The following is a 12,323-nucleotide window of genomic DNA, read 5'->3' on the forward strand; positions in this document are numbered from 1 at the left end:
TATATATATTTGTTTGTTTGTTTGTTATAGGGTCTCACTCTGCAGCTCAGACTCACATTGATCCTCCTGTTTTCAGCCTCCCCAGTACTGGGATTACAGGCATGCACCACCACGCCTGGTCTCGGTGGCTGGCTCAGAGCCCAGGGGAAGTGGGACCTGTGTGGCATGTGGTGTCACAGATAGAGCACCGGTCCTTGCGCTTGGTCCCCTGAGCTATCTCGTTGGCCCCTAAGAAGCCAATTTTTTAAATGGACCAAAGACATGAGCAGAAAGATCCCCCGGAGTATATCCAAATCGCCATAAGCACATGAAAGATCTTTTAAGATACGTTTCGTCAGGGAAATTTCAGCTACAGGCTCATGGAGACATCACTCTGAATGCTACAGCGGTCACAACTAATCAGATGAATTTCTCAAAGCTTGAGCAGCAATGGAACTCGCGCACGACTGGGGCCATAGAAAAGCGCACTTCTGTTTTAGCGAAAGTTTGACTAATTCCTATAAAGATGAAGCCTGACTGACAAGGACTAAATAGCTTTGCCCATGCGGGGGTGAGGCGTGATTCATTCTCATTACCTTCGGGGAGAGAATGGGCGCTCGCTTTCAGTGCTGCTGTCTGAAATGTTTTAAATTTTGTAGCCCTGCGAACTAATTGTGTGTACGACAGAGAACAGGTGGTTGCTAATGGGACAAAAGGAGGCAAAAAGAATGATACTGTTGATAACTACAGTACAGTTTCTGTAAGCAAAGTGCCCCGAGGAGCCTGCAGGGAGGGAATGGGGTGCGGTGCCATGGTGTGCGCTGAGGTCTCACAAACTAGCCTGAGTGCCCTTCTTATGCCTGCAGTGTTGTAGGACAGACACCTGTCATCAGGCAAGTGTGCTAGCAGCGTACAGCGCAAGCATGGCTCACCAGTGCTACCTGACCATGTCAAGAAAGTCTTCAAAGAAGAGTCCTGAAAGAGAAGCATTGGATGACAGGCAGTCTCTTTACAATGTGGAGCATTTCTTTGTCTCCCCATGAGCATACCGAATGCTTGATTGAGAGGCTCACCAGTTCTGGGCACTAAGAGCTCTCCAGAAGATGACAGGCCTAATTAAACCCTAGAGGCCAGAGCTCTAAAGCGCTCCTGAGATGGGGCACTGGCGCGCTCGCTGGCGTCGCAGTGCAGTTCTCTCCAGCTAAGCCCGAGTGCTGTATGTGCTCCTTGCCGTGAGGAAGAAGCATGTTTCTCTCACAAGTGCAGTCCCTGGCATGATCGGAGGGTTGGTGACCCTGGGGTCCATTCTCAGATCTTAGCAAGGCGCAAATTCAGATCATGTACTGACAGCTGCTCCATAGGTGACTGCTTCCCTACGTGGCTTCAAAGTGAACTTGCTAATCAGCTTTGATGGCTTCCTGCTTAGAGTATGCATAGGTACTCCTCAGGGTCTCTGCACTGCACCGAGTTCGTTCCAGTGTGGACATTCATGTATGTAGCCCATGTAAAAGGAAGGTGCTCAGTGCAATGCAGTGAGACAGGGAAGAAGCCTGAAAGCTGCAAGACACAGGGGTGACTGGGCAGCGGTATCCGAGCAGTGTTTTTCCCACTTGCTTTGTACCCAGGGTCCCTCGGTGCTTTAGGCTATCCTGTGCCATTTGACCCTGGCTCAAGAGGTTCACATTGCCCCCCTTTTTCAGCATTTCAGTACTCAGAAAAAGGATCTGAATGTGCCTTCTCCTTCCCATACCTGGGAGGGGACTATGGGAATCCCAGGAGAGAGGGACAGCATGTGATGCTGATAAATGGGCTAGTGGTAGGGAGAATGGGGACTCAGAGCAGTTGCTGATATTGCTTAGTGCAGAACAAGCCAGCGGCTGCACTCAGAACTTCTGGCTTCCAGTGTGCTACTCATTAAGACTAGCTTTGTATTGCAAACGTTCCTAAAATTATGATACCGTAGTGTGCTGTTAATTATGGCAGTACTATTAGAAGTAACAACAAAATAATATCATCAATTATTGATGCTATTTATGGAGTACTTGGCGTCAGGTATTATGACATAGACTATAAATATCATCTCATCCAATTCTCCCAACAAATCTCTTTACTGTCTGGTATTATTAGACTATCCCCATTTTACACATGATGAAACTGAGGCCTCACAGGAGAAAATGGCTTGTTCGAGGTCATATTACTAGTTAGTGGGAATTTCCCAATTTCTGTTGAACGTGATCGACTGTAAAGCTTAGACTGTTAACCCCAACACCATATGGCTCATATCTATATCTAAAACATGAGACGTTTTTAAAAGAAACCAAAAATAAAAGTAATTTAATGAATGAAATAAAAGTGAGATGGCAGGAAACAGAGAAGAAAGATGAGAGGACAGGAGCATGAGCGGTGCGTATAGACACTAATTCCCCAAGATAAATGTAAATGATGAATCACAAATGTTTACTCATAAAGGTATATATTTAATAATCGACTTTTAATGGTAAGTTAAAAGTGAAGAAAGGAAAACATAAGCAATTGATCTAAAAGCAAGCTCCACTTTCCCAACCCTTACATGACATACATTGTTGGAATATTTTTTTTTGAGGAAGGTCAGTTGAGTCCTAGAGGGTAAGGCAACTGGTAAATGCACTTTCCACTTTAGTGGGCTAGCATTATTGGAAGAGCATTCAGCATGAACCAAGTCAAGCTCCTGCTGAATTCAGACTATCCTGAACTCTCGGCTGTTCCAAAGAGAACTACTAGGACGGGGACAGCAATGAACAAGGGAGTTCCTATTTGGGTGAGGTGGCACATACCTATAGTCCCAGCACTCTTGGGAGGCTGAGGCAGGAAGATTCCCTGCAGGTTCAGGCCAGCCTGGGTTACATATCGAAATACTATCTGGCAAAAACAGATGAGGAGTTCTGAAGGAGTGCATTGATTTCCATGTTCTGGAGATGAACAGAGGCACAAGAAACTATAGCCACCCCTCTCGGGTACCTAAAGGCCTGTCCTGGAGAGGAAGGAGCACAATTTTTCTCACTGTGCAGTCACAAAAGAAATTTTGATATCATTTAATGGGCTGATAGTTAGAGAAGTCAGATTTCAACTGCAAAAGGTTTTTCTGATTTAAAAGCAGTTTACACTAAAATGGCTTACATACTTCTTGACACATGGTTAAGCAGCGGCCAGAGAAAAACTGTTTGAAATGCAGCACCAGAGGTTCCTAGCCCTGTGCCCGCCACTTTCTCTTTCTGTTCCCGAGCCAGCACGAGTAGGCAGCCTGGACCCACAGTCCCGAAGCCTACAGAAATATATGCTCTCTTTTTTTTGTCTTCTAGAGTCATGTGAAATAATTTCTCTCATGTAGTAAATAATACTGAGCTTATTTCCTTTGGCTTCCAATTTAGTCGCTGCTTTAAATTTTTTCAATTTTTATAATTAGGAATTAAAAGTTCGATCTGTAAGGAATATTCAGTGAAACCTATTTTCAATTCTGGTCTTCCTACCTGTTATGGCTTGTGCCTAAATGTCCCCCAAAAGCTTCCTGCTATCATAATTTGAGCTTTCCAGGGTTGGCTGGATCTAGAGTTGTATGATGTAAAAATAAATTGTGTGATGCTGGGAAAAAAATATATATATGCTCTCCTTGCAAAGCCCAGGTGCTTTCCAGGGATCTAGCCTGACCAACGTGTATCAGGTCTTCCTAGGACACCATCTTGCCCTTTAAGTGTATAGACTGATTACCTTCTGTGTGTCAGGAAAACTCTTTTGAAACCATTGTCTGTGGAGTGACTCGGTGGATTCCTTCAACTTTGATGTTCTCTGTATTTTGCTTTAGAGGGGCTGTGGGGAATGGCATGAAATTTCTTGTTCCACGTGGAAAGTGGGTGATTGTAATAAACATATGCTCAATGCCTTCCCTTTTCAACCACTGTCATCTTTTCTCTCCCAGGGGTCACCACGGTGCTCACCATGACCACCTTGAGTATCAGTGCCAGAAACTCCTTACCTAAAGTGGCGTATGCGACGGCCATGGACTGGTTCATAGCCGTTTGTTATGCCTTTGTGTTTTCTGCGCTGATTGAATTCGCCACTGTCAACTACTTCACCAAGAGGAGTTGGGCCTGGGAAGGCAAGAAGACTCCAGACACCCTGGAGGCGAAGGTGAGAGCCAGCAGAGGAGGGGCTGGGAAGCAGTCCCCGAGGGAGCTGTATTGGGACCAGGAGTGAGCAGCTCACGGCCTGCGGCAACTGGGCAGGGCTGTGTGCTCCTCACTGGGGTCAGCAATCCAGCTCTCAACGGGACTGTTTCTTGGCAACCTGGAGCAAAGGAAAGTGCAAGCCTCACCGAGCGTTCAGCGTCTTGCGGTCTAGGCTGAAATTCAAGTGCAATGCTGCTAGACTCAAGACAGAATCATTGTTACTGCAGTGTCACCCAGAGCTTGGATTCTCCTTCAGTCCAGAGAACAACCTCTTGGGTCGTCTCTGCCCTTCGCTTCCCAGTACAGTCACGTTATGCTCAAGGCCACATGGTCATCATTCTTTCTGGGGTTTTCCTTATTTCACATCCTCCACTTGAAACGTTTCCTTCTCCTCCCTAGTGAAAACTCATTCTTCACAAACTAAATGAAATGCTGCTTTCCCCAGAAAACATTTCTGGAGTGACCCAGATGAATTTAGCTTTGATGTAGGCACATGCTCCTGATATTAGGAAATGCATTTGTATTAGAGTTATTGGTCTGCCTCCTTACTGGACTAGGAACATGTTGAGGGCAGGGCTTCCCCTGCATCCCTGAAGAGCATCTGACTCAGTGAAATCTCAACGAACATTGGTTGGATGGGTGCATGAATGGGAAGGAAGAGAGAGGAAATAAACCAATAAGAATGTCAGAATGAACTGTGAGCACTACGAAATCAAGATTGTGCTTCCCGGGTGCTTCAGATGAGTTCAGGTATCTAGATAGAGAGAAGGATTATCTGATGTGATAAGAAGAACTGGCAGATATGATGCCAAAACTATTCCAGTAGTCTTCAAAGAAGTGTGGAGAAATGCTAATGACGATTTTTCAATCTAGTTGAAAAGATGCACTCCATAGAGTACAGAATAGTGAGTTAGAAAAGCTTGGAATAGATTTGAATTACTTATTTAAATAGACCTTACTTACTCTTCTGTAAATTAAGAAGAAAAATGTGAATCTGTTTTCTCCATATACTTTACTTCTTGGCATTTCTGTGCTCCCAGTTTATATCTACCACTCTATACATTGATTTATTCGCTATGAAGAAGTATCACCCATCTACTACATGATGTAAGGAAATCAGTTTATTTGCCCTATCTTATCTCTCTACTAGTGCCTTTTATTTCTTAACTTTGTTCTATTGTTCTTTATGCCTTGTCAAGATTTAGTATATTTATAGCCCTCTCTGCAACCAAAATTCCTATAGTTGCTTAGTCATTAGTCTATTTTTAAATAAGTTCTTCCCCTTTATCCATTGTTCTAATCATTGCAGAGTTATTTCAAGGCTCATGTCTGGTGTCTTCTTTTAGCAGGCCTGTGGGAGCTGTATTTCCTATTATCTTGCGTGTGTTCCCAGTGTGTCTGTTAGGCTTGTTCTTGAATTATAGTTTGGCTCTTGTACAATTAGTCAGTCAGATTCTTCTTCTCTGATGGTTCTGTATGATTTTTGTACTTAATTCTGCCACTGAATGTTGTCTTCCAGATAGTTAGAGCCAGCCTGAACATTTCTCACAGCCTAGGAGACTTGTTTCAACGGTCTAGGAGTCCATGTAAAATGCATCTTTTATTTCGAAAGACTAGTTACTTTACAAGGATATATCCTGATCAACATGTATCATTTTTTAGCATACCATCTTACCCTTTAAGTCTAGATTAATCACCTTTTATATGTCAGGAAAGCTTTCTTGGAAACATATTTCTGTTCTTTTACCAGGAGCAGAGATTATGCATATGCTAGACCTTGTTTTGCTCTTCCATGCCTACCATATCTTCTCTGGTAAAATTTACTTCTTTATTTTATACTTAATTTCCTCCCAAATTTAAGCATATCTTCTATTTTCAACCATGTTTATCCCTCTTAATGTATATGATGCAATTATTTTGTCTTATTTATTTTGCCGTTCATGACTTCATTTTCATACATCCCTTGCTTGTTTTGTGTTGTCTCCCATAATCCTTTGTTGGCCATTTTCCTCCATTTGTACCTATTTTGCATTAGCGTCCCATAGTCTGTCTTCAGTTACTACTTGAAGTTACATTCGGAGTTGTTCATGAGCCCCATTCTGTGTGGAAACATTGTTTGAAGGTGTGGCAGAGACTGAGTGACATACTGGTGAGAAGTAGAGAGTTCATAATTTGGTCCTCACTTTGTCTGTATAAACTGTTCCGAGCCCTGATCCCTATAATGATTCTGCATCTACCCAGCAAGAAGTTTGCTTGCTCATAGGTAAGTGCTTCATGTGTGGTACAGGTGTGTGTATGTGTGTACTTTTGGGGGTTACGTTGCTTCATTTCCCAGTCTCTACGTCCTCTGCCATTGTGTGTTGTTCAGATGACAGGATGTTCTCACCATGAACCATACTGAAACTGATTTGAGTTAAAAGTAAAGATGGTGTTTTCCTCACAGGCCATGCCACCTACTTTCTCAAATTTTATTCTTGGCCAGAATCCCAGAGCAGCGGGTGTTCTTAGTGATTTCTTCATCCTGATCTTAGTTTCACTGTGTTTGGAATAAAATGTTACTTTGGGGAATCAGGGTTATAAAGGCATTCCAGTTCCAGCAAGGAGCAAATTTCAAGGCTGTGGGTGTAGCTCAGTGGTGCATCACTTGCTCAGCATATGCAAGGCCTTGACTTGGATCCCCAGCACTAAAATAGCAGGTACAAAACGACAATTTTAGTTTTTAGAACTAATTTGCCTTACTGTTTTGGGCTAGTGTCAGAGAGGAGAAAAGAGTGAGGATGTGCTGACCCTGACATAAGAAACTGAAAGATCTCTAGAATGCATTATTAAGTGGATATTTTAAGAGCAATTAGCAGCAATAGCAGATATATACAGGTTGAGTTCACAAGGAAGAAATTGTGCTAAACTATTCTCATGAGCTTTTATAAAAAGTTTAATGAACTGGCAGACCAGGAAATGATTTTATCAAAACATTTAACTAACTTTTTTATTATGTGCCCACGATGAATAGAAAGTAGTTTAAAAAGAGTACAATTGGGCTGATGGAGTCAGTTGACCAACTGCAGTCAAATAGAATTCATTGATGGATTGACATCTACCTGAAAAAAAGGTCTCCAAGGATAATTCATAGGGCTTTCTTTTTGACCTTTTCCACTCAAATCCTGTCATCAGTGACTCAAATGAAGACATATAAGGTAGAATATTCAAATTTATAATCTAGTATTAATGAAGTTTGGTTGGCAGAGGAGTGTTATCTGAATTAGGATTCAAGCAGGATTTTTCAAGTTTGAAAAGACAAAGTGAAATTAAAAGATTAACATTTGCTAAGTTGAATATAAGTTCTCATACACAGGTACCACAGTTAGCTGTGGTATGTAGAAGCTTATCAACAACTGCCCAGGATGAACCTAAACCTACCTGGGGTGGACTCCTTCAAACACCCAGTTCGATTTGGTCTAAGTTAAGAGTGACCTATAAAAGTGAAATCAAGGTCCTTCATTCTGCACTGGTTGACTCTTGTCACATATACTGCTGCCACTTGCTTACTACCATAGAGGAGGGACAAATGTTTGAAAGAGAATTATTTTTGCTATTTTTCGGTATCTGAAAACTACCATGGGTGTCTTACGGAAAATGAAGTAGACTCTTCAGGTCTCAACCTTTTGTTTTGGTGGTCAGGAGGAAGTACGGGATGGTTTGCAGACAGGGAAGAATGAGAATAGATTGGTAGAAATTGTTCAAGTGCATGTCAAAATAATGACCATTTACCTACCCAAACAGTGCTGAAAATAAAATTTTCAGAAAAGAACATAGAGGATATCCTACAACTCCTCTGAGAAGATAATGGTCTCAGTACTTCTTATCCATTCCCCAGGGTCAGTCTATGTAAGTAACCAATAAGAAGCAGATTATGAAAATTTGAAAACTAAACTATCAGATGCGCAATAATGATCCATAATGTGAAGGTCCTGTACTTGGTCTACACTGCTATGACCTGCGAGATGAACAATGAGACTCACAAGAAAAGAAATTAAAATGCATTGAAGTGAAATATTGAAGTTTAACAATAGCTTAGTTTTCATTTCAAAAGGCTTCGTATGCCTTATTTACTTTACAAAGATTGAATGAGTCAGCAAGAGCTTTTTAAAATAAGATAAGTGGGAACACAGAGATAGCTCAGGGGTTTAAGCACCAGTTTGGCAAGTGCAAGGATCGGGTTCGATCCCTGGTACTGCATCCCCCACCCCCACACCCTGAGCCAGCTGCAGAAACCTGACATGGTGCTGTATTCTTTTAATCCCTGCACCAAATACATAAATAAATAAAATAACATTGGTGACTTAAAAATTTATTTCTAATTAGTACTGTGGCCAAGAATTAAGTACAATGTTAGGAGAAAGATAGTAGATAAAGAGAAGGATGGAAGAGATGAAAATAAAACCTCAAACTGTAGGTTTTAGAGGATACTACATGTGTTTTGGAACTGTTTTCTCTGAAAGTTCCACTAAAATGAGAGTAAATTAATAAATAGAAAGCCACAAATACCAGCAGAGCTGGGGAAGAAATGTCAGATGAGAGATGTTAGCATTGCCTTAGGAAGTTGAATGCGAACTGAGAGGATAAGAACCGATTTTTCACCAAGTGCACAATTAACATATATCAAAAACTGAACCTGCCACTCTCACGACAGCAGTCCATGCTGAATATTTAGTGGTTTATTATACCAAATCATGTCTTTTCAGGAAAAAAAAATAACCAAGATAAGTCACTGGAAGACATTTAGTTTGAATTGTGTGCTCATACTTTTTTCCTTAGAAACCAAAAAGTGGAGCAAGAGGTGTACTTTGTGAATTTTAATTTAAAGAAGGCAACTGGGGTTGAAATCCTGAGGGCAGTTGTATCTATTAATGAGCCTTATTGCATTTCCTGGTGTTCTAAGAAAAAGAGACACTGCCTTGAATATATGAATGCGCTTGGAAAGCACACTTAGCTCGTAGTGTTGAGTTCCCGTACAGGAATGCTTCATTTTTCGATCTTTTAAGTGCTTGGCCTTATTTGAACATTTAGCAGTGCCCTTTCCCCAGACCTATACTGTGCTGTATGATTTTGTTTGCTATAGGATTTTAAAATTGTTTTCATGTGAAATACTCTGATTTAAACATACATGTAACTTATGTAGCTGTTAAGAATAACAGTCTGATTTAATAGCTGATGTATTTTCAAAGTAAAATAACTTGAGTTGCTGAAGTGGATTAAAGTAGAACTGTGTAAAAACTCTGAGGCAAGACATGCTATGTGGAAGAGAACGAGGCACTGTGGTCTGACTAGGGATGCTGGCTACAAGTCTGGCATGGAAGAGTCAAGACCAGAGCTCAGTGTCCAGAGAGAAAAGTTGTTACATCCCAACTTCTGAGAATACCTCCCCATAGGGCTTGCTTGCAGCTACTGATCATAAATCTTAGTCCCCCAGTCAAGAAATGTAGCAGAGGTACACCGGAACACAAACATATTCACTCTTACCAAGTAGAGCTGGGATGCAGAGACCACTAACACAAATTTCAGTATGAAAGAGAAAACCAAAGATTATAAGAAAAATAGAGAGAAAATAGCAATAAAAAGGAGCAATTCATCTTGCGAATAGAAGAAGAGATAATCTAGGGAATAATAGAGAATTTTAAAAGGGAAAGTTGGCTTCTACTCTAGCTTTTTATTACAGTTATATACACCTTTTCCATAAAACAAGAGCAGGATGCTATATAATGTACAATCAAAGAACAAGCATTTGAAATTAACTTTAGCAAAGTAAAAATTTAATAGAGAAGTAGGAAAATAAACTGGAGAAAATTATCCAGTAAGTAGAGCACAATGAGAAAAGAAGCATGTCGAGGTAGAGGGAAGAGACTTTGGATTACACGCACACAACGCAGAGTTGCAGTCAGGCATGGAGAACAGGGAAGAGAGGGCACCAACAAAGGAGGCGCACAGGCATTTTTACAAACTAAAAGTCCTCAATTCCCAGATGGCAGGCATTCTCTGTGTCCATACAAAGGCATATCAACACAGAAATTTCAGGGAACCATGGATAAAATGATGATTTTAAAAAGCCTATGAGGAAAATAAATGTTACCTACAAAGAAATAATGAAGTGTGGCATCACCCTTTGCAAGTCCATTAGATGTTGGAAATGAATAGAGAGATACGTCTCATAAATCTGGGAAATGAATGACTTTCAACTTATGCATAACCAAGTATCACACAAGTGGAGATGCAAACTAATCGTTTTCAAAGCTTCAAGTGTACAGAAATGTCCTCTGTCTCAAGTCATGTCCTAGGAAAATGGCAGGTGTATTCTATTACAAGAGAAGAGAACATAAAAAAGAAATTCAAAGAAAGAAATCTCTGCAAGAATCAGAGACATATGGGCTACTTGACAGATAATTTATAACAGTTGTTATAAAATAGCTTGGGGTGCTTCAAGAAAACTATTTAATATTAAATATTGATCAAAATTATCAATTTAACAGAGATTGAAATTTCTAAATGGAACAGAAATTCTGAAACTGAAGGATAAAATGAATAGAATGCAAAATGAAATAGAGATCGGTCACAGCAGAGTTGAAGCAGAAGAGAGAATCTGTGTATTAGAAGATAGGTTATTTAAAAATATATTGTCAGTAGAGGAAAAGATTAAAGACAGAAGTAGTGAGGAAAGCTTGCGGGTTTTGTGGAGCAGCATCAAAAGAGCAAGCAGTAGAGTTACAGGAGTTTTAAAAGGAGAAGAAAACAGCAGGGTGAGCAGGTTATTTTAAATAAAAGAAATGGTAACAGAAAACTTTCCGAATATAGGGAAAGATATTAATATCCAATTAAATCTGACTAAAGTCTTCCAATCAGACTGGTATTAGAATTCTCAGCAAGGACTGTATAGACAGAAGAGAATAAGATGATATTTTCCCTGTGCTGAAGAAAAAATATCCAACCAACCAAAAATACTGCATAAAGCAAAACCTTCCTTCGAAAAGGAAGAAGAGATAATTCTTTCCCAGACAACCAACAGAGGAAGTAGTTCATCGCACTTCACCCATATTATAGGCAATGCGAATTGGAGTTCTTCAAGCTGAAGGAAAAGAACACCACTTAGTACCTAAAACACGGATAAAAGGAGGTACACAGTCAAATTTAAAATATTATGCTAGTGGGATGATAGCATGTAGAACACACACTGAGTACGAGTTAAGAGACTATTAGAATGAATACTTACAACACTTTGTTAAGCAATAAACAATACAAATTGTGAAACCTAAAAAACTATGCAGCGAAAGTATAGAGAAAGCAGCACGTTATGACTGCAGGATGTTTTATGTAAGCCTCACGGTAGTCAGGAGGGAAACATCAAGAATGAAAAGACGCACAGAATGGGAGACAGTGTTTGCGAACCTTATGCTGGTAAGAGAGTGAGGTCCAACTTGCACAAGGAGCCCCGATGACTCAATAGCGAGCAAACAAGGGACATATTGAAAGTGAGCAGAGCTTCTGAATGGATGTTTCTTGAAAGGACAGTACAGAAGAAGAAAAGCTCAGCAGCATCAGCCCTCAGGGATGCGCAGGTTAAAAGCACAAGAAGATAAGCATTTCACGCACATTATCATGGCTATTGTAAAAATGACGAAAGACAGCCAGGATTTCTGATGGTGTGTAGAGAAAAGAGCCCTTACATACCACTGATGAAGAAAGGTAAATTAGTACAGCCATTGTGGAAAACAACATGGAATTTCTTCAGAGAGTTAAAAATAGAACTACCACATGATGATCCAGTAGCCCTACCACTGGATGTGTATCCAAAAGAAAGCAAATCACTGTGTCAAGGGATGTTTGCACCTTCATGTTGAGGTCAGCAGTATTTGCACAAACCAGTATATTGAATCAACATAAATGTCCATGGGTGGAGGAAAGGATAACAAAAAGTAGTCACATTTTAATGGAATACTATTCACCCATGAAAAAGAAAGGAGACTGCTGCCTCTGCCCCTCCCTTTTTTTTTCTTTTTCAAAGTTTTATTGATAAACATATAGCAATGAGACAGTTTCAAATCAAATCGAAAGTACAGTTTCAACAAATAATACACTGCATATATTCTTCTT

At 40.5% G+C, this 12,323-nt stretch overlaps 1 protein-coding gene across 1 annotated transcript in view; it reads left to right on the forward strand.

Annotated features, from left to right (window-relative positions):
• Gabra3 (gamma-aminobutyric acid type A receptor alpha3 subunit) overlaps nucleotides 1-12,323 on the forward strand; it is a 289,092-nt gene that overhangs the window by 264,573 nt on the left and 12,196 nt on the right. The window contains exon 9 of the mRNA XM_004646005.3: nucleotides 3,932-4,143. Within this exon, the coding sequence (XP_004646062.1) occupies nucleotides 3,932-4,143 (212 nt within the window). The remainder of the gene's footprint in view (nucleotides 1-3,931; nucleotides 4,144-12,323) is intronic.

This window comes from Octodon degus, unplaced genomic scaffold (genome assembly GCF_000260255.1).
Source record: "Octodon degus isolate 3935 unplaced genomic scaffold, OctDeg1.0 scaffold00249, whole genome shotgun sequence".
In the NCBI taxonomy this organism is placed as follows: Eukaryota; Metazoa; Chordata; class Mammalia; order Rodentia; family Octodontidae; genus Octodon; species Octodon degus.